Source organism: Hyla sarda, chromosome 7 (assembly GCF_029499605.1).
Source record: "Hyla sarda isolate aHylSar1 chromosome 7, aHylSar1.hap1, whole genome shotgun sequence".
Lineage (NCBI taxonomy): Eukaryota > Metazoa > Chordata > Amphibia > Anura > Hylidae > Hyla > Hyla sarda.
The window spans coordinates 188,304,141-188,329,335 of record NC_079195.1 but is presented as its reverse complement, the minus strand read 5'-3'; the positions used below and the strand labels follow the sequence as shown (position 1 = coordinate 188,329,335).

The 25,195-nt window shown below is 46.1% G+C and overlaps 1 protein-coding gene across 1 annotated transcript in view; it reads left to right on the top strand.

Annotated features, from left to right (window-relative positions):
- The first annotated feature begins 7,732 nt into the window (after window positions 1-7,732).
- The window catches only part of LOC130282926 (vitrin-like), a 90,085-nt gene continuing 72,622 nt past the window's right edge, over window positions 7,733-25,195 (top strand). Inside the window, exons 1-2 of the mRNA XM_056531891.1 lie at window positions 7,733-7,756; window positions 8,905-8,957. Coding sequence (XP_056387866.1) covers window positions 8,906-8,957 — 52 coding nt within the window. The 5' untranslated portion in view covers window positions 7,733-7,756; window position 8,905. The remainder of the gene's footprint in view (window positions 7,757-8,904; window positions 8,958-25,195) is intronic.

The window sequence follows — 25,195 nt, the reverse complement described above, 5'->3', positions numbered from 1 at the left end:
CTCTTTAAAATTTTCACCTAAAATTCTATATGATGGCTTATTTTTTGCGTCACTAATTCTACTTTGTAATGACATTAGTAATTTTACCCAAAAATCTACGGTGAAACAGGAAAAAAAATCAATGTGCGACAAAATTGATGAAAAAACACTATTTTGTACGTTTTGGGGGCTTCCGTTTTTACGCAGTAAATTTTTCGGCAAAAATGATACCTTATCATTATTATGTAGGTCCATCCGGTTAAAATGATACCCTACTTGTATAGGTTTGATTTTGCATCACTTCAGAAAAAAATCATGAATACATGCAGTAAAATTTATACGTTTAAAATGGTCATCTTCTGACCCCTATAACTTTTTTATTTTTCTGTTTTCAGGGCACTTTGATGGCTCATTTTTTGCGTCGTGATCTGAAGTTTTTAGCGGTACCATTTTTGTTCTGATCAGACTTTTTGATCAAAAGTGATCAAAAATGGACTTTGGAATTTTTTTGCGCGTACGCCATTGAACGTGCGGTTTAAAAAGTGGTATATTTTTATCATTCGGACATTTCCGCACGCGGCAATACCACATAAGTTTATTTTTATTTACACTGTGTTTTTTTTATTCTTGGAAATGCCGGGTGATTCAAACTTTAATTAGGGGAAGGGATAATTGAAAGGGTTAATGATTTTTTTACACTTTTCTTAATGCAATGTTATAGCCCCATATAGGAGCTATAATATTGCATAACTGATCTTTTACACTGATTGATCCATCTCCATAGAAATGGATCAATCAGTGTTTTCGGCGATTGAATGCTCAAGCCTGGATCTCAGGCTTGAAGCATTTATTCGGTGATCGTACAGCGCAGGAGAAGGTAAGAAGACCTCCTCCTGTGCTACAGCTGTTCAGGATGCCGCGATTATACCGCGGCGATCCCGAACAGCTCCCTGAGCTAGCCGGGGACTTTTACTTTCGTTTTTAGCCACGCGGCTCAGCTTTGAGTGCGCGGCTAAAGGGTTAATAGCGCGCGCGGCACCGCGATCAATGCCGCGCGCTATTAGAGGTGGGTCCCGGCTTCACTGTCACACCGGGCCCGCCGCGATATGATGCGGGGTCACCATGTGACCCCGCGTTATATCGCAGGACCGTGACCCAGGACGTACCCATACGTCCTGGGTCCTTAAGAGGTTAACCTCTTGTGGACGACAGCATCCCACTCCCCTTCAATGACACATACTCAGGAGATGAGCTCGGGTCATGGCTGAGTGGTCCTGGTGGCTATCTGCCATCAGGACCCATCTCTAATGCCACATATCACCGATCACGGTGATGCCCGGCTTTAACCCTTTAGACACCGCAATCCAATTTGATTGTAGCATCTAAAATGCAAGTAAAAATGTCCCGGCAGCTCTGTGAAAGTAAAAACACCTAACCGGCCAAATTCAGGACCTGGCAAAAAGTGTTACTTCCCACCCTCACAAGCATCTAGAAAAAGTGTATGGGGTAGAGATTTTCCCACCACAGCAGAGTTGCGCAAAATTCATCATCCTGCTGCACCTTCTTCATAAATAAGATGCACGCTAGTCAAACCCACCACCCAAATAAATGCAGGAGAATAGCTCTACCATAGACATTATTTTAAAAATCTGGGCCGAGGTCTCTTTTATAGTCTTTGGGGAAAATTTACAACATTCTGGGTCATATTTTGGCAAAAAAAGGTTTACATGCCGTTGCTTGGCAAGATCAGCTACTTGCACTCCACCGCTACCCAGCATCCCTTTCTATGCCCTGTAACAGCACTAATAAGGTATATAACAAAAAAAAAAAATTAGATAGATAGATATATAGATATATATAGATAGATAGATATAGATATAGATATATATATATATATATATATATATATATATATATATATATATATATATATAATCTCACCAGACATTGGGGGACATGTATCATTGCATTTAGACCATTTTTCACGTCTACAAATTTTGCGCAATTGCGCTTTTTTTTGCATAGAGCTGCGTTTTTTTTGGTGGACAGTTTTCTAAAGTTGTCACCAGTTTGGTCTACCGTACACCACCTAATCCAGTGGACTGGTATTTATCAATTGCGCAAAAAAAAGTAGATGTTTTTTTTTTTTTGTGCAATTGCGCTTTTTTGCAAGAAAAGTAGTCTAAACCTAAGAGTGCTAGCAAGGACTCGTAGAAAATGGCAGACGGTGGAAGATGCAGGTGGGGGATGCAGGAGCTGTCTCTCAGCACTGCAGTACTACAACTACTCCCATCATGGGACAGAATCTGTCCCATAATGGGAGTAGTTGTAGTACCGGAGCGCTGAGAGACGCACATCCCCTGTCTGCGGGACTCTATTGTGACTGTTAGGACTACTACTCCCATCATGGACAGACTCTGTCCATGATGGGAGTTGTAGTCCTGGGGCTGAAGGACAGATCGCAGCAGGTCATTCTCCAGAGACCCGCTGCGATCTGCATTTATTAACTTAAAAAGCCGGCGGTACATGCGGCTCCACTGCGCTGCCGCCGGCTCCTGTATACAGATGTCACGATTCATAATCCCCGCCTCCGGGAGACAGGAGCTCTGATTGGTGGAAAGCTATTCACCACTATACACCAATCAGAGCTCCTGTCTTCTGGCGGGGATTATGAATTGTGACAGGTCTATACAGGGGAGCGAGTGGAGCCGCTTCTACAGTACTGTATATAATTGTTATGTGTACTGTACCCCCCCCCCCCCCCCAGACTAATACTGACCCCTTCTATAGTGAGCGCAGGGACCGCTGTGTGATTGACAGGTCCCCAGCGCAAGTGTCCGGCCCCACTGACCTTTATATGTTGTAAATCTTTATGATACACACTGCCCGTCCTCCTCTTCATTCTTCTGATGCCGGAGACGCGCGGCTTCTGCTTTCACTATAGTCAGAGTGCCCCCTGCCGTTGTCTGGCCCCAGCCCTGTGCAGTGTGGAGGCAGGGAGGGGGCGCTCTGTCTATAGACTATGATACAGAAGCCGCTCGTCTCCGGCATCAGAAGAATGAAGAGGAGGACGGGCAGTGTGTATCATAAAGACTTATAACATATAAATGTCAGTGGGGCCGGACACTTGCGCTGGGGACCTGTCAATCACACAGCGGTCCCAGCGCTCACTATAGAAGGGGTCAGTATTAGTCTGGGGAGGGGGTACAGTACACATAACAATTATATACTGTAGAAACGGCTCCACTCGCTCCCCTGTATAGACCTGTCACAATTCATAATCCCCACCAGAAGACAGGAGCTCTGATTGGTGGGAAGCTATTCACCACTATACACCAATCAGAGCTCCCCTCTCCCGGCGGCGGGGATTATGAATCGTGACATCTGTATACAGGAGGCGGCGGGGAGTGCAGTGTTGCCTCCGGCTTTTTAAAGGAGTAGTCCAGTGGTGATTCAGTGGTGAGCAACTTATCCCCTATCCTAAGGATAGGGGATAAGTTGCAGATCGCGGGGGGTCCGACCCCTGAGGCCCCCCGCGATCTCCTGTACGGAGCCCCGACAGCCCGCTGGAAGGGGGCGTGTCGACCTCCGCACGAGGCGGCGGCCGACACGCCCCCTCAATACAACTCTATGGCAGAGCCGAAGCGCTGCCTTCGGCAATCTCCGGCTCTGCCATAGAGATGTATTGAGGGGGCGTGTCGGCCGCCGCCTCGTGCGGGGGTCGACACCCGCTATCTCAGCGGAGAGCCGGGGCCCCGTACAGAGAGATCGCAGGGGGCCCCAGCGGTCGGACCCCCCGCGATCTCAAACTTATCCCCTATCCTTAGGATAGGGGATAAGTTTTTCACCACTGGACTACCCCTTTAAGTTAATAAATGCAGATCGCAGCGGGTCTCTGGAGAATGACCTGCTGCGATCTGTCGTTCAGCCCGAGGACTACAACTCCCATCATGGACAGTCTGTCCATGATGGGAGTAGTAGTCCTAACAGTCACAATACAGTTTCGCAGCTGGGGGATGTGTAAGAGCCATCCCTCAGCACTGCGGTACTACAACTACTCCCATCATGGGACACAAAATTTCCCATGATGGGAGTAGTAGTCCATGGGCAGACTGACGGATCTCAGGGGTCTCACTCTTGAGACCCCTTGCAACTTCTCCGCCCCTGCCCCCTAGTGATGACATCATTAGGGGGCGGAGCTTCACAGTCCAGGCCTGAAGCCAGGGTGGTAAGTATGGCTCTGTTCTCATTATGCGTTTTGCATAATGGGAACAGAGCCTTTTTGGCAGTGTGTTCCCAAACAGGGAGACTCCAGCTGTTGTTTACCTACAGCCCCCATGATGGGAGTTGTAGTTTAGCAACAATTGGAGGCTCCCTCTTTAGGAACACACTGCATTATGTGCGCTCTACCCAGGGGAGAGCGCCAAAAATGTACTGACCCATTTTTCGTGTTTTTATTTTCTTGTCATTTCAGATAAGTGAATGCAGAGGACTACCTGAGATTCGGTGGAGTGTGACGATGACTAGCATTTTTTTAATGTCAATAAAAGGGTTAACGAGGGCTGTGGGGGAGTTTTTTTAAATCCATTTTTTATTTCATGTGTTGTGTTTTTTATAATTGAAATTTCAGGCTTAGTAGTGGAAGCTGTCTTGTAGACGGAATCTATTACTAAGCTGGGCTTAGCGTTAGCCCCGAAAACAGCTAGCGCTAACCCCCAATTATTACCCCGGTACTCACCGCCACAGGGGTGCCGGGAAGAGCCGTTACCAACAGGCCCGGAGCATCAAAAATAGCGCTCCTTGGCCTAGGCGGTAACAGGCTGGGGTTATTTAGGCTGGGGAGGGCCAGTAACAATGGTCCTCGCCCATCCTGGTAATGTCAGGCTGTTGCTGATTGGTTGGTGTCTGATTGACACTGAAAATATGGGGAAGCCTATGTGTTGTTGTTTTTTTTGTAATAAAAAAAGTGTGTGGTTCCCCATATTTTCAGTGTCAGTCAGACACCAACCAATCAGCAACAGCCTGACGTTACCAGGGTGGGCGAGGACCATTGTTACTGGCTCTCCCCAACCTAAATAACCCCAGCCAGGAGCGCTATTTTTGACACTTCAGGCCTGTTGGTACTGGCTCTTCCCGGCAACCCTGTGGCGGTGGGTAACGGGGTAATAATTGGGGGTTAGCGCTAGCTGTTTTTGTGGCTAACGCTAAGCCCGGCATTGAAAAAAAATGTATTTAAAAAAAAAACACTCCCCACACAGCCCTCATTAAACCTTTTTATTGACATTAAAAAAAAGCTGGTCATCATCGCAGTACACTGAATCTGACGTAGTCCTCCCCATTCACATATCTGAAATGAGAAAAAAAAAAGGTTAGGACATCATTTGTGATCTCACCTGGTGAGTGCGCCCATACTGCAGTGTGTAACAGGTAGCCGCCAACTGTTGTCTGCCTACTGTATCCTGTATATACATTCATCTATAGATGGCTGTATATACAGGAGAGCGCACAAAGATTTAACTCAGAGCTGCAGTGTGGGTTAACTCTTTCCTTGCTGGGCTCCTGTATAGTATACATGGATACACTATGCCCCCTGTATACTATACAGCGGGCGGAGGTAAGTAGTGATGATCTGCACCCTGTATATGTATATGCTATACATCACTCCTCACCTCCTTACACTCCGTGGGGCGGGCGCTCTGCATCCGACCCATGGAGTAGTACCTGCAGTGAAAAAAATGCACACAGGGTACAAAAATGTTTGTTTCCGCACACCAGCAAAAATGCAAGAAAAAACACAAGGGGAGAGATTAATCAAAACCTATGTAGAGGAAGAGCGGTGCAGTTGCCCATAGCAACCTATGAGATTGCTCCTTTCATTTTTGTAAAGAAGCAATCTGATTGGTTGCCATGGGCAACTGCACTACTCTTCCTCTGTACAGTTTTTGATAAATCTCCCCCAAGAAAAATGACCAAAATGCAGGAAAAGCTGGGACCGTTTTTCAGGCGTTTTTGCTGGTGGACAAAAAAAACCTCAGTGAAATCCTGAAAAACAATAGAACAAAAGCCCAGCGTCCAGGATACACCACTATTCCTGTGAGGTGTAGAACAGGTCTACAAATAGAACTGTGTGGAGATTTAGACCATTGCACGAAATTTATCATGGGGCTTGCACAAGTTTGATAAATTTGGAGAAATTGCTCCAAATTTAGACCAACCAAAATGATCTACAAAAAACGTCTACCAACAACAACATTGATACATCTCCCCCATTGTTCCTATCAGCTGTGCACCGGACTATGTAACCTAAATAAATGCCTTTACTTTCCTTTGTGGTTAGTGTTGCAGTTTGTTTCACCTCTATGAAAATTATTTATATATATATATATATATATATATATATATATATATATATATATATAACATTGGTGAGACAATTATCCAAAATAACATCGTATACTGCTAAATAAATCAAACAGTTACCAAATAACAACAGTAATTGGTAGGAAATATTATTACCACACATATTATTATCACACTGTTACTGACCAAATCCTGTATACTCAGACCAATGTAGTAGCCCACCTGAAGGAAGTATCACCTCTGTAGGTAGAAGTATCCCTGAAGGCTGCCCAAGACCTGGAGCCATCTTGACTCATCGGACCCATGCAATTGCGCTGTGGGTAGTCTGATGAGTGTCACAAAGCCCTGCTAATGTTTTAGATCCCAGGACCAGTATTGATCATGGTATCTAAAGGGTTAACGGTGCGCATCAGTATGATTACTGATGTCCACCATTAGCGGCAGATCCCCAGCTGCTGATAAAAACTCCTATGCTTGCTTAATAGATTGTACATGCTTCCAGGGCATAAATGTACACCGTTGTGTGCTAAGTTCCAGATGGCAAGGGGTACATTTGCACTCAGCAGCTTATAGATGTTAATCCCTGCCGATTACTAATATTTTTTTTTTCTTAAAGTGCTTAACACAGAATAAAGAAAGTGAAATTTCTGCTTAGCTTAAAAATTTTAATAAAAAATATACCATATTGGCGTGCGCAACTTTTTAATCAAATGTGTTGCATAATACACCCAAAAAAAAAAAAAGGCACCAAATCCTTTGAATATACCCTCTCAGTGCATTATCTCTGTATGGGGGTCATAATTACTGTACTCTTATGAATGCGTAAATCATCTCTATACTGGGACATCACAAGGACCATTGTTTGTGTGTAGTCAGTGATGTAAGGGTACGTTCAGACTACGGATTATGAACAGAATCTCCGCTTGCAGAATTCCGCGATCGGAGATTCCATTCTGGCGGCCGCCGCAATACTTCGGCAGTAGGACCGCACGGCACTGCGCTGTCACCATTGATGGCTATGCAGTGTTAGCGGACTTCCACTCAAAGAATGAACAGGTTCTTTCTTTGCGCAGAACAATTTCAGCGGCAGAATTGTCCGCCGCTGAAATTCCGCAGTGTGAACGGGTCTCGCGGAAACCCATTCACACTAATGTTAATGTTCACAGCACGTAATTCCGTTTGCGGAATTACGTAGTGTGAACATACCCTAAAAGTGTGTGTTATCTATGGTCTGTGATATACCTGTCCTACCTTTACAGAGACAACACAGTGTGGAGTGGGGAGGTATCAAACCTTGTGTAAAGGAACAGTGGAGCAGTTGCCCACAGCAACCAATCAAATTGTTCTTGTTGCAAAAATGAAAGCTGGAATCTGATTGGTTGCTATGCGCAACTTCTCCACTGTTCCTCTACACAAGGTTTGATAAATCTTCATATATGTGCAGTTTCATCGGTCCTGCCCAGCACTAGTTTCTAAAAGGGTCTGTTAGCACAATGAGTATGAGAGAGTATAGAGTGTATAGAGAGTATACCAGTGCTATAATTCTGTCCCTGTTAAACATTTTGCATCACAGCCCAGGAACTAGATGTTCTGTTTCTGTTTTTACTGCATTGAAATACAAATTTTGTTGTGAAATTTTTTTTTTCAGGATCTCTTCACTACTTTCACTAATATCAGGGCACATGACAAAATTCATTGGGCCAGGTTTATCATTCTGACTGAAACGAAAACTGTCTGGTTTTGCCCACAACAACCAATCACAGCTAAGCGTTCATTGTACCAGAGCTCGTCAACATCTGAAAGTTGAGCTGCGATTGGTCATTATGGACAAAACCAGACAGTTCGAGTCCGTTTACACTGAGGAAATTCAGCAAGGAATTTCCTCATTGAACTTCCTTAGTGAAACTTAAAGGGGTACTCCACTGCTCAGCGTTTGGAACAAACCGTTCCGAACGCTGGAGATGGCACTGGGAACTCGTGATGTCATAGCCCCGCCCCTCATGACATCACGCCCTGCCCCCTAAATGCAAGTCTATGGGAGGGGGAGTGACAGCTGTCACGCCCCCTCCCATAGACTTGCATTGAAGGGGCGGGGCGTGATGTCATGAGGGGGCAGTGCTATGACATCACGAGCCCCCGGCGCCGGCTGGAGCATTCGGAAGAGTTTGTTCCAAACGCTGAGCAGTGGAGTAGCCCTTTTAAAGGAGAGCCATCGTGCAGGACAACTTTTCTCCAACATGACCCTCCATGTATCTCTATGGGAGGGCAGGAGAATACAGCGTTCTGCTAGCTCCTGGTCTCTCTCTTGTTCAATCTTCTGGTGGAAACCAATTCCTCACTGAAGGTTTAGCTTTGGAATTTACCTCATGTGAACTAAGCAGCATAATCCCATTGAAGTCATTGAAAGATTGCTGTATGAGGATTCCGCTTTCAATTCCCTTGAAATTCCCAAGTGTTATCTACGTAGTGTGAATAGGGGCTTTTGGGTTCATCCAGATTGATAAATCTGGGCCATTTTTTCATAACTCTTAATTTCTGACCTAATTTTTTTTTTTACCATTACAGGATGAAGCTGTTACTTTCCATTTTCATTGCTATTGCAGTTTTCAGACATGCAGGTATGAACATTTTACATTAGATATAAGTTGGCGACCTTCACTTTGAATAAATGATAACACTAAAATAAAACACACATGTAGATTCATCTTACACTGAATGAATGTCACTAGAGTTTATGATCAATTTTATATCAATTTTATTGAATAAAAATCAACAACACAATTATTAAAATATTGCAGGCAGGAATTCCTATATATGGTGAAGCCAGACTACACAGGATTCAATAACAAATATAAATATACAGGATTGGAGAAGTCAACAATGTGCATAAAGTAGTGGACTTTTTCATCCAAACACTCTTTTACCTTTACCTCACATATAGTTTGTATACTATCTATGGGCTTATAACAGTCTCCATATGGCCATTAGTAAATGAGATAAGGTACTATATTATAGACTAGTAAACACACATATCATTATTGCATTATCCAATACACTGAATAGTAATGAATATCTCACCCATGGTGGAACAAAATATAGGAAGCACTTGCACAAAGAGGTTGTTTCATGAAGACTAATAGGATATATTGTGGTGTCCCGTTACCGTATTACATACCGTACCTTGGTAGGGGTCCCCAAAGTGAGAGTTCCTAGGAATCGAGGGGTCCTCAGGTCTAGTCCTCCCCTAGTCACCCCTTAAATAGTTAATATAATATTCAGGTAAATGTAAATAAATGTATACAAAAAGCGTATTTACCTTGCACTAACGTCGCAGGAGATGCGGGTCACGTGACGATGTTTTAGTCTCTATGGTAGGTAAAAAGGACCTTTGGGGGTTAATGAGACATGTGATACCCACTATGCCTTGTAAAGCTGATTGACAGATGGTGTGGACCAATCCTAAAACGGCCAGCCCCTGCCCATATAAGGGAGCTGCAGCCAATAATCTCTCTTGTTCCTGAGCAGCAAAGCAAGCAGCATCAGCTCTCTTCTTCTTGTTCCTGCGCTGCAAAGCAAGCAACATCTCTTTTGCTCTTGGGTAGAGATGTAGCGAATTGTTCGCCGGCGAACAGTTCCCGGCAAATTTAACATGTTCGCCTCGCCAGGCGAACATATGTGAAGTTCGATCCGTCCCCTATACTTTAACATTGCAGTAAACTTTGACCCTGTGAGTCAGAGTCAGCAAACACATTACAGCCAATCAGCAGCAGTCCCTCCCTTCCAGACCCTCCTACCTCTTGCACGGACGCCATTTTACCCTCATTCGGCATACTGCAGGCTTAGGAAGTGGAGGGTCAGAGAAGCTGCTCCTGCTGTATAGGGAAAGCGATAGCTAGGTTGCTGCTAGGTGGTGTATTCAGGGTCCAGTTTACTCCTAAAGCACTAGTGTAACATCTGCTTTAAGGACAGCACCCAAAAAAGCACTTTTTAGGGCTCAAATATCAGTCTGTGTGTCTTGCAACAGCTGGAGGCACCCTGGTTGGGAGGGAACCGCTGGTTAAAAGGGGTACTCCAGAATAAAACTTAAATTCCTTCAAGCAACTAACTACTACAGTATTCAAAGGGCTGAAAGATATCAGTCCGTGTGTTTTGAAACAGCTGGAGAAACCCTGGTTGGGGACCACTGCTTAAAAGGGGAACTCCGCTGGCAAGCTTTTTTTCTTTAAGGCAACTAACTACTACAGTATTCAAAGGGCTAAAATATATTAGTCCGTGTGTTTTGCAACAGCTGGAGGCACCCTGGTTGGGGACCACTGCTTAAAAGGGGAACTCCGCTGGCAAGCTTTTTTTCTTTAAAGCAACTAACTACTACAGTATTCAAAGGGCTGAAATATATCAGTCCGTGTGTTTTGCAACAGCTGGAGGAACCCTGGTTGGGGACCACTGCTTAAAAGGGGAACTCCGCTGGCAAGCTTTTTTTCTTTAAAGCAACTAACTACTACAGTATTCAAAGGGCTGAAATATATCAGTCCATGTGTTTTGCAACAGCTGGAGGCACCCTGGTTGGGGACCACTGCTTAAAAGGGGAACTCTGCTGGCAAGCTTTTTTGCTCATTGTCACACTAGTGCAAATCCATATTTGGTGTGAAAATTGTGAAAATTTAAAAAAAAAAATACCTTTTTTGGCTGTTAAAACCAGTCACTGTCAGTTCACATCACAGTTGCTAATTTTTTTTGCCTGCAGGGCAAATTGTGTCACCCTAGTGCAAATCACATTAGGTGTGACACTTGTGCAACAAAAAAAAATAATACCTTTTTTGGCTGTGAAATAAAATCAGTCACTTCACTTCACACTTGGGAGTCTTTTGGCCCTTAGGGCTCATTGTCACACTAGTGCAAATCATCTTTGGGGTGACCGACCATAGTGTAAATTTGAAAAAAAATACCTTTTTTGGCTGTGAAATTAAATCAGTGAGTTCACACTTGGGAGTTTTTGGGCCTGCTGGGCTCATTGTCACACTAGTCCAAATCATCTTTGGGGTGAATAACCATAGTATAAATTTGAAAAAAAAAATTCCTTTTTTTGGCTGTGAAATAAAATCAGTCAGTTCACTTCACACTTGGGAGTTTTTGGGCCTGCTGGGCTCATTGTCACACTAGTGCAAATCATATGTGGTGTGACCATAGTGTAAATTTGAAAAAAAACAACCTATTTTTGGCTGTGAAATAAAATCAGTCAGTTCACTTCACACTTGGGAGTTTTGGGCCTGCTGGGCTCATTGTCACACTAGTGCAAATCATATGTGGTGTGACTGTAGTGTAAATGAAAAATTAATAAAAATAAATAGAAAAAAAATTGCTAAAAATATTTTTTTTAGCTATTGGGACACCGCAGTGGAAGGTACCCGGCCAAAATTTCTTTGCACAAAAGGCAATCCCGAACCGGTACTCGATTGTGCAACAGGAAGTAATGGCATGTCTGGCACACAGTGTTGGGGCATGGGTCCAATTGACCACTGAAACCTGGTCTGCAAAGCATGGTCAGGGCAGGTATATCACCTACACTGCACATTGGGTAAACCTGGTGACGCTGTGCAGGGTTGCCGCGGTGGATTTCTAATGAAGGCGGGCCTCTTGAGGCTGATTGGTCGCTCGCTGCTGGATGGTATGGGGGGCGACCAATCAGGAACGTGCCATACATGGCTGTGTACAGTTACCCTGTCATAGGAAAAAGTTGGTGAGGGGATGTCATCCAAAGACGCGCATGGGGATGGTAGGCTTAACTCTGATTGGCTGTTCGGAATGTCAAGTGAGCCAATCAGAGAGGGGACGTATGAGTTCAGGTTGCAAGTCTTTGCCGCTGGTGGTGGCAGGATGTCTTTCAAATCTTTCAGCCAATCGCTGCTGGGCAGGTCCGGGCGGCGACCAATCAGGTTAAAGACGTATAATTCCTTTTTGGGGGATTCCTAGAGGCATCGGCGGCAAATCTTTTTTGAAGAATTCGACCAATCGCTGGTGGGCAGGTCCGGGCGGCGACCAATCAGGGATGAGACGTGCATTTCCTCTTTGGAGGATTCCAAGAGGCATCGGCGGCAACTCTTTTTTGCAGAATCCGACCAATCACGTTCCGTCTGGGTAAGGTGGCGACCAAGGATGACTTGTATGACTTAACCGCCACCAACTATGGTTCAAGCCGCAATGTTTTAGGGCACTTTCTGGCTGGGAAAGGAACAGAAATTTTTCTGGCTGCTGCTACAGCAGCGGCTGCAACAATACCAAATTGTTCAGCCATGTGTACATGCCTAATTTTTCTGGTACTCTCTGCTGACATCTCTATCCATCATGCCAGTGAGGCGCTTGATTTGCGACAGCCCAACATGTTGGAATTCAACACTCCTAATGTTCGACCGCCTGCTCAAACAAGAAAAAGCTGTTAACGAATATTTGTATGACCGGAGTGCTAGGACATCATCTGTGGAGCTGGGAATTTTTTTGCCACGTTACTGGACGCTCATGCGCAATGCCTGTAGACTCATGTGTCCTTTTGAGGAGGTGACAAACCTATTCAGTCGCACCAAAGGCACCATCAGCGACATCATACCATTTGTTTTCCTCCTGGAGCGTTCCCTGCGAGTGCTGGATCAGGCAGTAGATAAGTGTGAAGAGGAAGAGTTGTGGTCACCATCACCACCAGAAACAGCCTTATCAGCATCGCTTGCTGGACCTGCGGCAACGCTGGAAGAGGATTGTGAGGAAGAGGAGTCAGAGGAGGAAGGTGGCTTTGAAGAGGAGGAGGAAGACCAACCACAACAGGCATCTCAGGGTGCTCATTGTCACCTATCTGGTTCCCGTGGTGTTGTACGTGGCTGGGGGGAAGAAGATGATACCTTCCCTGACATCACTGAGGACAATGAACGGGACATGAGTAGCTCGGCATCCAACCTTTAGAAAATGGGGTCTTTCATACTGTCGTGCCTGTTGAGGGACCCTTTTATTTTGAAAAGGATTTCTTTGTGTTTTTCACCGTCCTGCATTATAGAGTCTTCTGGACTTTATGATAATTTAAACTTGAATTTTCAAGAGTACTAACCATTACACAAAGGAACGCTTGTTGCGTGTGATTTTTTAACTTAAATTTTCAAAAGTAAAATACAGAGAGGGAAGAACTCTGTTTCTTTATTTGATACAAAATTTTATTTAGAAAATAATTTCTTTTTGTGTTTCTGGACTCTTGGATATGCGCTTGTTCTTATTTTTCAGCCATGTGTACATGCCTAATTTTTTTTGGCCTTTGGTGCTGCACTTTTTCTGCTGCTGCAATTTTTCTGGACGCTGCTACAGCAGCGGCAGCAACAATACCAACTTTTTGAGCCATGTGTACATGCCTACTTTTTCTGGTACTCTCTGCTGACATCTCTGTCCATTTTAGCAACTGTGCATATTAGATGTATGGTAAGGGTAGCATGGTGGCTCAGAGGTTAGCTGCCTTGCAGCGCTGGGCCTTGGGTTCAATTCCCACATGTGCTGCCTAAAGGGGGGCTCTAACTATGTGCTGCCTAACATGTGGGAATCTATGTACTGCCTATAGGGGGGATCTAACTATGTGCTGCCTAAAGAGGATCTAACTATGTGATGCCTAAAGGGGGCTCTATGTGCTTCCTAAAGGGGATCTAACTATGTGATGCCTAAAGGGGGCTCTATGTGCTCTCTAAAGGGGGGCTCTAACTATGTGCTGCCTAGAGGGGTCTATGTACTGCCTAGAGGGGGGATGTGATGGCTAAAGGGGGGCTCTAACTATGTGCTGCCTAATATGGGGAAATCTATGTGCTGCCTAAGGGGGGATCTAACTATGTGATGCCTAAAGGGGGCTCTGTGTGCTGCCTAAAAGGGGGCTCTAACTATGTGCTGCCTAACATGGGGGAATCTATGTACTGCCTATTGGGGGGATCTAACTATGTGATTGCTAAAGGGGGGATCTAACTATGTGCTGCCTAAAGGGGGGCTCTAACTATGTGTTGCCTAATATGGGGGATCTAACTATGTAATGCCTAAAGGGGGGCTCTATGTGCTGCCTAAAGGGGGCTAAAGCACGTTATTCCAAAGAATTTAGGAATGTTAGGTGATTTATGCCCTTTTTGGATTAAAACCAGACTCTGCATCAACTATGTAATTTTCCATGGGAGTTTTGCCATGGATCCCCCTCCAGCATGCCACAGTCCAGGTATTAGACCTGTTGAAACATCTTTTAAATCACTATTGTGGCCAGAAAGAGTCCCTGTGGGTTTTAAAATTCGCCTGCCCATTGAAGTCAATGGCGGTTTGCCCGGTTCGCCGGTTCGTGAACATTTGGGGAAGATCGCGTTCGCCGTTCTAGAACCGAAAATTTTATGTTCGCGACATCACTACTCTTGGGTTGCTGTCACTGGATGAGGTAGGACCTCCACAACTTTCAACGACAATTACTAGGCCAAAGCCTTGCGGCCTCGGCTGAATCAGTTAGTGAGTTCTTCTAAATTTCCCCGCAAATATCGGCAAGGACCCTGTACCTAAACATAACCCTAAATCCAGCGCATACTAAATCCCTACAAACTGAAGTCCCAACCAACTGTCAATCTAAGCTAAGCTGTTCATAGACTCTGTTACAAAGACTGCTTATGTTCGCATGTTACAGAAAATCCTCAGTAAAGTTTACGCAAGTTTTCAGCAAAGCTCTGGTTGTGGACAATACTTTATTCTGCATCTAACTATAGCTCTTGGGAAGGGTGGCGATAGGCCAAGCCATACAGCATTTAACCCTCACCCTGGCATCACGACTGACAAGAGTTAATTATAACCGTGATATACCTCACAGCAACACCCCAACTGCCATACACCCCCCGAGGCACCACAATATAAATGTCATAGAAAGGGGCCCTGCTATGAATCTCCCACCATAAACCAGAGCAGAAAGTCTATTGTGGCAAACCTACAACCTGTATATTATATGATTAACGAGTGTTTTCTCATTTATTGGCTGATTGCTGGCCTTATTACATGGAACAATGTCAGGAAGGGTACTCCTTGAAATGCTCATTCAGCCAATAATAGTCCCATGTAAAAGGGCCTTTATGTTTTTGTAATATTTACTGTCTGTTTATGTCTGTTTAATATCTTTGCTATCCCCATTTACTAAGATGTCTTGCACGGTTGGCAATGCATTCCGGTGTACATCTTGCTCAATATATACACTTCTTGAACAGTGGTTCGAGGGTGCATACTACTGTGTAAGATGTGTGCAAGTTGTTCATTTGTAAGCCCAGATGCTGGACCTAGAGGAGCAACTGGCAAGACTGGGATACAATGACAACATGGAGAGGAATCTGTTGCTGACTGAGCAAGCACTTCCTGGGGCAGAGGGGGATGGGCTAGTGGTGTGGAGGTGCAGGATAGTGAGGCAGATAGCTGAGTTAAAATAATAAAACAGGGTAGGGGAAAAGTGTAATGGAGGCGAGTCCTGATCTAGCACATGCCCAGATTGCAGATGAGGGGGATTTTAATTCAGAATTAGCACCCCTGAAGCAAGACACTGCATCTGTCAGTCAAGGGGGCATCTGCTCCAGTAAAGATTGGAGGAGGAATGTAGGGCAGGTCTGACAGGTGCTGTTAGGGGGGGACTCAATTATTAGGGAGACAAGGCAATCTGTTACAAAGATCGCAATAGATGAACAGTGTGTTGTCTTCCTGGCACTCAAGTTCAGCACATTGCGGATCCGGTTGACAGATTACTAGGAAGAGGCTGGAGTAGACCCAGAGAACATGGTGCACATTGACACCAATGACAAAGTAAGAGATAGGTGGAGTGTCCTTAACCCTTTAAGGACTCAGGGTTTTTCCGTTTTTGCACTTTCGTTTTTTCCTCCTTACCTTTAAAAAATCATTTGCACCTAAAAATTCATATAATGGCTTATTGTTTGCACCACCAATTCTACTTTGTAATGACATCTATAATTTTACCCAAAAATCTACGGTGAAACAGAAAAAAAATCATTGTTCAACAAAATTTAAGAAAAAACGCCATTTTGTAAATTTTGGGGGCCTCCGTTTCTACGCAGTACATTTTTCGGTAAAAATGACACCTTCTCTTTATTCTGTAGGTCCATAAAATTTAAATGATACCCTACAAGCACGAAAATTGTCATCTTCTAACCCCTATAACTTTTTTATTTTTCCGCATACGGGGCAGTATTTGGTACATGAAGATGTTAGTGGTACCATTTTTATACTGATAGGACTTTTTGATAGGTTTTTATTAATTTTTTCATGATATAAAAAGTGACGAAAAATACGCTATTTTGGACTTTGGAATTTTTTTTGCGTGTACACCATTGACCGTGCGGTTTAATTAATGATATATTTTTATAATTCAGACATTTCTGCATGCGGCGATACCACATATGTTTATTTTCATTTACACGTTCTTTTTTTTTAAATAGGAAAAGGGGGGTGATTTTTTGCAATAACACTGCACACACTGATCTTTTACATTGATTATTGTTATCCCATAGGATAACTGTTACGCCGAGCGCTCCGGGTCCCACTCGCAGCGTTTTCCTGTTCGCAGCGCCCCGGTCAGACCCGCTGACCGGGAGCGCTGCGATAATGTCCCTGGCCGGGATGCGATCCGCGATGCGGGACGCGCCCGCTCGTGATTCGCATCCCGGTCCGCTTACCAGTCTCGTTCCCCATCTGTTCTCTCCTGGCACGCGCGGCACCGCTCCCTAGGGCACGCACGTGCCGGTTCTCTGCGATTTAAAGGGCCAGTGCGCCGCTGATTGGCGCCTGGTCCTAATTAGTGTATTCACCTGTGCCCTTCCCTATATAACCTCACTTCCCCTTCCCTTCCTTGCCAGATCTTGTTGCCATTGTGCCAGTGAAAGCGTTTCTTGTTTGTCCCAAGCCAGTGTTCCAGACCTCTTGCCGTTGCCCCTGACTACGATCCCTGCTGCCTGCCCTGACCTTCTGCTACGTCCGACCTTGCTCTTGCCTAATCCCTTGTACCGCGCCTATCTCAGCAGTCAGAGAGGCTGAGCTGTTACCGGTGGATACGATCTGGTTGCTACCGCCGCTGCAAGACCATCCCGCTTTGCGGCGGGCTCTGGTGAATACCAGTAGCAACTTAGAACCGGTCCACACCAATCCCTCTCTGACACAGAGGATCCACCTCCAGCCTGCCGAATCCTGACAGTAGATCCGGCCATGGATCCCGCTGAGGTCCCGCTACCAGTTGTCGCTGACCTTACCACGGTGGTCGCCCAGCAGTCGCAACAGATAGCGCAACAAGGCCACCAGCTGTCTCAACTGACTGTTATGCTACAGCAGCTTCTACCACAGCTTCAGCAGCCATCTCCTCCGCCAGCTCCTGCACCTCCTCCGCAGCGAGTGGCCGCATCCAGCCTCCGTTTATCTTTGCCGGACAAATTCGATGGGGACTCTAGACTTTGCCGTGGTTTTCTCTCACAATGTTCCCTGTATTTGGAGAGGATGTCGGAACAATTTCCAACTGAACGGTCGAAGGTGGCTTTCGTGGTTAGTCTCCTGTCTGGGAAGGCCCTGGCATGGGCCACACCGCTCTGGGACCGCAATGATCCTGTCACTGCCACTGTACAGTCCTTCTTCGCTGAGGTTCGAAGTGTCTTCGAGGAACCAGCCCGAGCTTCTTCTGCCGAGACTGCCCTGCTGAACCTGGTCAAGGGTAATTCTTCAGTAGGCGAGTACGCCATCCAATTTCGTACCCTCGCCTCTGAAATATCTTGGAATAACGAGGCCCTCTGCGCGACCTTCAAAAAAGGCCTATCCAGTAACATCAAAGATGTGCTGGCCGCACGAGAAATCCCTGCCAACCTGCATGAACTTATTCATTTGGCCACCCGCATTGACATGCGCTTTTCCGAAAGACGCCAGGAGCTCCGTCAGGATATAGACTTTGTTCGCACTAGGCGGTTTCTCTCCCCAGCTCCTCTCTTCTCTGGTCCGCTGCAATCTGTTCCTGTGCCTCCTGCCGTGGAGGCTATGCAAGTAGACCGGTCTCGCCTGACACCACAAGAGAGGACACGCCGCCGCAATGAGAACCTATGCCTGTACTGTGCCAGTACCGAACACTTCCTGAAGGATTGTCCTATCCGTCCTCCAAGTCAGGAAAGACGCACTCCGATTCCGCACAAAGGTGAGACAGCTCTAGGTGTGAACTCTGCTTCTCCACGTCTTACTGTGCCTGTGCGGATTTCTTCTTCTAACTCCTCCTTCTCAGCTGTTGCCTTCTTGGATTCTGGATCTGCAGGAAATTTTATTTTGGCCTCTTTCGTTAACAGGTTCAACATCCCAGTGACCAGTCACGCCAGACCTCTCTACATCGCTTCAGTTAATGGTGAAAGATTGGACTGTACTGTGCGTTACCGCATAGAAACCCTGTTAATGTGCATTGGACCTCATCACGAAAAAATTGAATTTCTGGTCCTCTCTAACTGCACTTCTGAAATTCTTCTCGGACTGCCTTGGCTCCAACGCCATTCCCCTACCCTTGACTGGACCACCGGGGAAATCAAGAACTGGGGTGCTTCTTGCCACAAAAAATGCCTCACGTCTGCTCCCAGTCCTGCCAGTCGAACCCCTATGGCTCCTTGTATACCAGGTCTCCCCAAGGCCTATTTGGACTATGCCGATGTTTTTTGCAAAAAACAAGCAGAGACTTTGCCTCCTCACAGGCCTTATGACTGCCCTATTGATCTCCTTCCTGGTACTACTCCACCCCGGGGCAGGATCTATCCTCTGTCAGCTCCTGAAACATAAAGCCATGTCGGAGTACATCCAAGAAAATTTAAAAAGGGGATTTATCCGCAAGTCTTCCTCCCCTGCCGGAGCGGGGTTCTTCTTTGTCTCCAAAAAAGACGGTTCCTTACGGCCATGCATCGATTACCGCGGTCTTAATAAGATTACTATAAAAAACCTCTACCCCCTGCCTCTTATCTCAGAACTCTTTGACCGCCTACGTGGCGCTAACATCTTCACCAAGTTGGATTTAAGAGGTGCATATAATCTCAACCGCATCAGGGAAGGGGATGAGTGGAAGACCGCATTTAATACCAGAGACGGACACTTTGAATATCTGGTTATGCCCTTTGGGCTCTGCAACGCCCCTGCTGTCTTCCAGGACTTTGTGAATGAAATTTTTCTTGATCTGTTATATACCTGTGTTGTGGTTTACTTGGACGACATTTTGATTTTCTCTTCTAACCTCGAAGAACACCGCCGTCACGTCCGCCTGGTGCTCCAGAGACTCCGTGACAATCAATTATATGCCAAGATGGAGAAATGTCTCTTTGAATGCCAATCTCTCCCCTTCCTAGGATATTTAGTCTCTGGCCAGGGACTTCAAATGGACCCAGACAAACTGTCAGCCGTGTTAGATTGGCCACGCCCCTTCGGACTCCGAGCTATCCAACGCTTCTTGGGGTTTGCCAATTACTACCGACAATTTATTCCACATTTTTCCACCATTGTGGCTCCAATTGTGGCCCTAACCAAGAAAAACGCCAACCCTAAGTCCTGGTCTCCCCAAGCAGACGAGGCATTCAACCGTCTCAAAACTGCCTTTTCTTCTGCGCCTGTACTCTCCAGACCTGATCCATTTAAACCCTTCTCACTGGAGGTAGACGCCTCCTCGGTGGGAGCCGGAGCTGTACTCCTACAAAAAAACTCTTCTGGACATAACATTACTTGTGGTTTCTTTTCTAAGACCTTCTATCCGTCGGAGAAAAATTACTCCATTGGTGATCGAGAACTGTTGGCCATAAAACTAGCCCTCGAGGAATGGAGGCACCTGCTGGAGGGTTCCAAATACCCAATTATCATATACACAGATTACAAGAATCTCTCTTATCTTCAGTCTGCCCAACGGCTGAATCCACGCCAGGCTAGGTGGTCGTTGTTTTTTGCCCGTTTTAACTTTGAGATTCATTTTCGCCCTGCTGACAAGAACATCAGGGCTGACGCCCTCTCTCGGTCCTCTGATGCCTCCGAAATGGAAGCCCCCCTGCAACACATTGTTCCTCCTGAGTGCCTGATCTCCTCTTCCCCAGCTTCCATCAGACAAACACCTCCTGGAAAGACTTTCGTCCCTCCATGCCAGCGCCTCAAGATCGTCAGGTGGGGACACTCCTCGCACCTCGCCGGCCATGCTGGCATCAAAAAGTCCATCCAACTCATCTCTCAATTTTATTGGTGGCCTACCCTGGAAGCAGATGTTGCTGATTTTGTTCGGGCTTGTACAGTCTGTGCCCGGGACAAGACTCCTCGCCAGAAGCCTGCCGGCCTCCTTCACCCTCTGCCTGTCCCTGAGCTACCATGGTCTCAGATTGCCATGGACTTTATAATGGACCTGCCTTTATCCCATGGCAGCACAGTCATTTGGGTGGTCGTTGATCGTTTCTCCAAGATGGCACATTTTACCCCACTTCCAGGTCTTCCTTCTGCGCCACAGTTGGCGAAACAATTTTTTGTGCACATTTTTCGCCTTCATGGACTCCCCACGCATATCGTCTCGGATAGAGGCGTTCAATTTGTGTCAAAATTCTGGAGAGCTCTCTGTAATCAACTAAAAATCAAATTACATTTCTCGTCTTCCTATCATCCCCAATCCAATGGGCAAGTAGAGAGAGTTAACCAGGTTCTTGGTGACTATTTGCGACATTTTGTTTCCTCCCGCCAGGATGATTGGGCTGATCTTCTACCCTGGGCCGAATTCTCGTACAATTTCAAAATCTCTGAATCCTCCGCTAAATCCTCGTTCTTTGTGGTGTACGGCCGTCACCCTCTTCCCCCCCTCCCCACTCCCACGCCTTCTGGTTTGCCTGATGTTGACGAGGTTACCCGGGACTTCTCCACCATCTGGAAAGAGACTCAAAAATCCCTCCTACAGGCCTCATCCCGGATGAAGAAGCATACCGACAAAAAGAGAAGAACTCCTCCTGTCTTTGCTCCTGGAGACAAGGTGTGGCTCTCCGCCAAGTATATCCGCTTCCGTGTCCCCAGTTATAAACTGGGACCACGTTATCTTGGACCCTTTAAAATCAAGTGCCAAATCAATCCCGTCTTCTACAAACTCCTAACTTCTCTCCGTATTCCTAACACTTTTCATGTTTCTCTCCTTAAACCGCTTATCCTTAACTGCTTCTCTCCCAAGGTTGTCGCTCCTACTCCTGTCTCCGGGTCCTCAGATGTCTTCTCGGTTAAAGAAATTCTCGCGTCTAAGACGGTCAGAGGTAAAAAAAAAATTCTTGTAGATTGGGAGAATTGCGGTACTGAGGAGAGGTCATGGGAACCCGAGGATAACATTCTCGACAAGGACCTCATTCACAAATTTTCAGGTTCCAAAAAGAGGGGGAGACCCAAGGGGGGGGGGGGTACTGTTACGCCGAGCGCTCCGGGTCCCCGCTCCTCCCCGGAGCGCTCGCAGCTTTTTTCCTGTTCGCAGTGCCCCGGTCAGACCCGCTGACCGGGAGTGCTGCGATAATGTCCCTGGCCGGGATGCGATCCGCGATGCGGGACGCGCCCGCTCGCGATTCGCATCCCGGTCCGCTTACCAGTCTCGTTCCCCGTCTGTTCTCTCCCGGCACGCTCGGCCCCGCTCCCTAGGGCGCGCGCGTGCCGGCTCTCTGCGATTTAAAGGGCCAGTGCGCAGCTGATTGGCGCCTGGTCCTAATTAGTGTATTCACCTGTGCACTTCCCTATATAACCTCACTTCCCCTTCCCTTCCTTTCCGGATCTTGTTGCCATTGTGCCAGTGAAAGCGTTCCTTGTTTGTCCCAAGCCAGTGTTCCAGACCTCTTGCCGTTGCCCCTGACTAAGATCCTTGCTGCCTGCCCTGACCTTCTGCTACGTCCGACCTTGCTCTTGCCTAATCCCTTGTACCGCACCTATCTCAGCAGTCAGAGAGGTTGAGCCGTTACCGGTGGATACGACCTTGTTGCTACCGCCGCTGCAAGACCATCCCGCTTTGCGGCGGGCTCTGGTGAATACCAGTAGCGACTTAGAACTGGTTCACCAGTACGGTCCACGCCAATCCCTCTCTGACACAGAGGATCCACCTCCAGCCTGACAATAACATTGATCAATGATTCTTCTGCTTCAATGCTCATGCCTGGATCTCAGGCACTGAGCAGTCATTCAGCAATCAGACACGCAGTAGGCAGGTAGGGACCCTCCTGGGGCCTACCAGCTGTTCGTGATGCCAAGATTTGGCCGCGGCGGTCCCAAACAGCCCACTGAGCTAACCAGCAGTACTTTACTTTCACACGGTGATCAACTTTGAACGCCTAAAGGGTTAATAGCTCACAGCACTGCGATCAGTGCCGTGCGCTATTAACCACAGCTGTAGCCCCGCGTTATAGAACGGGAGCGGACTCAGGGTGTACAGGTACGCCATGTGTCCTTAAGAGGTTAAAAATTATATGGGACATAGGAAGTAAGATGAAGGCAAGGACCTCCAAGGTAATAATGTAATGCTCGCATATTTGTCTTTTGTATTTCTTGCATTGGTGCCTGTTCAGACATGCTGATTATGTCTGACCAGTTTCTTTGTGTATTCTCTCTGGTTATGGAAGAATTAATGCTGTCAGCCTTTAGGATCCTGGGTTGGGTGTTTTTACTCCAGCTCTCCTTGATCCAAGTGCTTGTAATTTTCATTTAGTTTCTGTGTCTGTGTGTGTTCACTTCACACTTTGTCTGTCTAAGCACATGTCCTGAGTTTTGACCATGGCTATCTGTCCTGTCTGCTATGTATTTGATATCTAGATTTTAGCTTGCTATGTTTTGAAGTTGTTGTCAGTTTTAGGATGTCCTGCTCTGTATAGCATTTGTTCAGTTACTGTTTTGCCTGTGTTTGGTGTATCATAGTCTGTGTTCACATTGTATGTTTGAATTAGTACTGTTTTTGATTTTCTTGTTATCCTGGATCTCCTAGGATAGAATACTGTACCAAGCTTGGTGTATGTTAGTCTTGTATTTTTATCCATGTCCCTCCATGTTGTGGAATTTTGACTTTGTGGATGTTTTGGACCTTGACCTATATTCCTCCATGTTGGAATTTGGCTTTTGAAGTTTATCTTGTTTCTGTCTAGTGTGAATAGTGTTCTAGTAATCCTGACCTTTATTGTGTCTGACATCAGTAAACCTGTTCAACCTCTGCATATTCTGGTTCTGTTTTGCTGTATTACTATTGTCCTGTTATTCAGCCTTGTTCATATTCATTGGTTTGTGTTTACCCCTTGTGTTCTTGACATGTACCCCGAAATTGTACAGTTTGTTTATTATTTTTGACTCTGACGCCCTAGCACATAATACAGTGTAGGGATTGTCTTCATGGTTGTCGATCTGTCACTTAGGGCAGATAGACAATAGGAAGGGACAGGGATTGAGGGTGAGTTTAGGGCCTCACTTACTCCCTGCCCCTTTATGACACAATATTTTCTGAAATACTACCTGTACCACATGTCACACCAGAGAGGCAGCGGGAGATTAGTGTCTCAGAAACTGGTGTAGGAAGTAGGGCTTTGGGTTTATGGAGAACTAGAACGACTTTTCTGTGGGATACAGGCTCTACAGTAGGGACAGGCTGCATCTCAATGGGAAGGGTACAGCTGTGCATGGGGAGAAGATGAACGGAAGGTTGGAGGAGTGTTTAAAATAGGGACTTTGAGTCAACAGTAAATTTAACCGTATTGACCAGTGTCAAGCAGCTGCAGCCAAGACTAATAAAATCATAGGGTGCATCAAAAGGGGCAAAGATGCACGCGACAAGCAAAATTCTACTACTGTACAAATCACTAGTCAGACCACACATAGAATACTGTGTACAGTACTGAGCACTAATGTACAAGAAAGATATAATGGAGCTGGAGAGGGTTCAGGGGTTCAAGGGGAATGGGAGGACTACAGAACCTTGAAAGATTATCAGAATTAGGGTTATTTAGTTTAGAAAATAGACAACTTAGGGGTGACCTAATAACTATGTATAAATATATCAGGGGGCAGGACAGAGATCTCTCCCATATTTATACCCAGGACTGTGTCTATAAAATGGGGCATCCACTACGTCTAGAGGAAAGAAGGTTTCTACAGCAGCACAGATGGGGGTTCTTTACTGTAAGAGCAGTGAGAACTCTGCCAGAGTAAGTAGTCATGGTGACCCCAATAAAAGAGTTTAAAAGGGGCCTGGATGCATTTCTGGAGAGTAGTTGGTTATGAGAACGGTATAGGTTATGGTCACTAGATTTATAGGGACAGAATTTATTCTGGTAGCCATATTTGGAGTCAGGAAGGAATTTTTCCTCTGTCATGGGGCAATTGGTATCACCCTCATGAGGCAAAATTTCCACTTTTTTTTTTTCTGGCCCAAAAAAATGCCAGAAAAAAACGCCATGCCACAGCATTTTCCTGCACATGGCGTTTTTTTCTGGCATTTTTGCCTTTGAGTGGAAATTGCATTTTTGGCCCCTTGCTGTATGGATGCAGTAGGGGTGGAAAAAATTGTATTTAAAGGTGTTGTGCGCTGCCCTGACTTTCGGAGCTCCGCTCACAGTGTCCGGAAGTTCATTACTCCGAACGCTGTGTGCGGGCTTCCGTGTTCACGGCCGCCGGGCGTGACGTCACGCCCGGCCCCTCCTGGCGTCTTGCCCGCCCCCTCGTGACGTCTCGCCTGTCCCCTCGTGACGTCACGCCCGCCCCCTCTACCAAAGTCTATGGGAGGGGGGCGTGACAGCGGTCGTGCCCCCTTCCCATAGACTTTCGTTTAGGGGGCGAGCGAGACATCACGAGTGGGCGG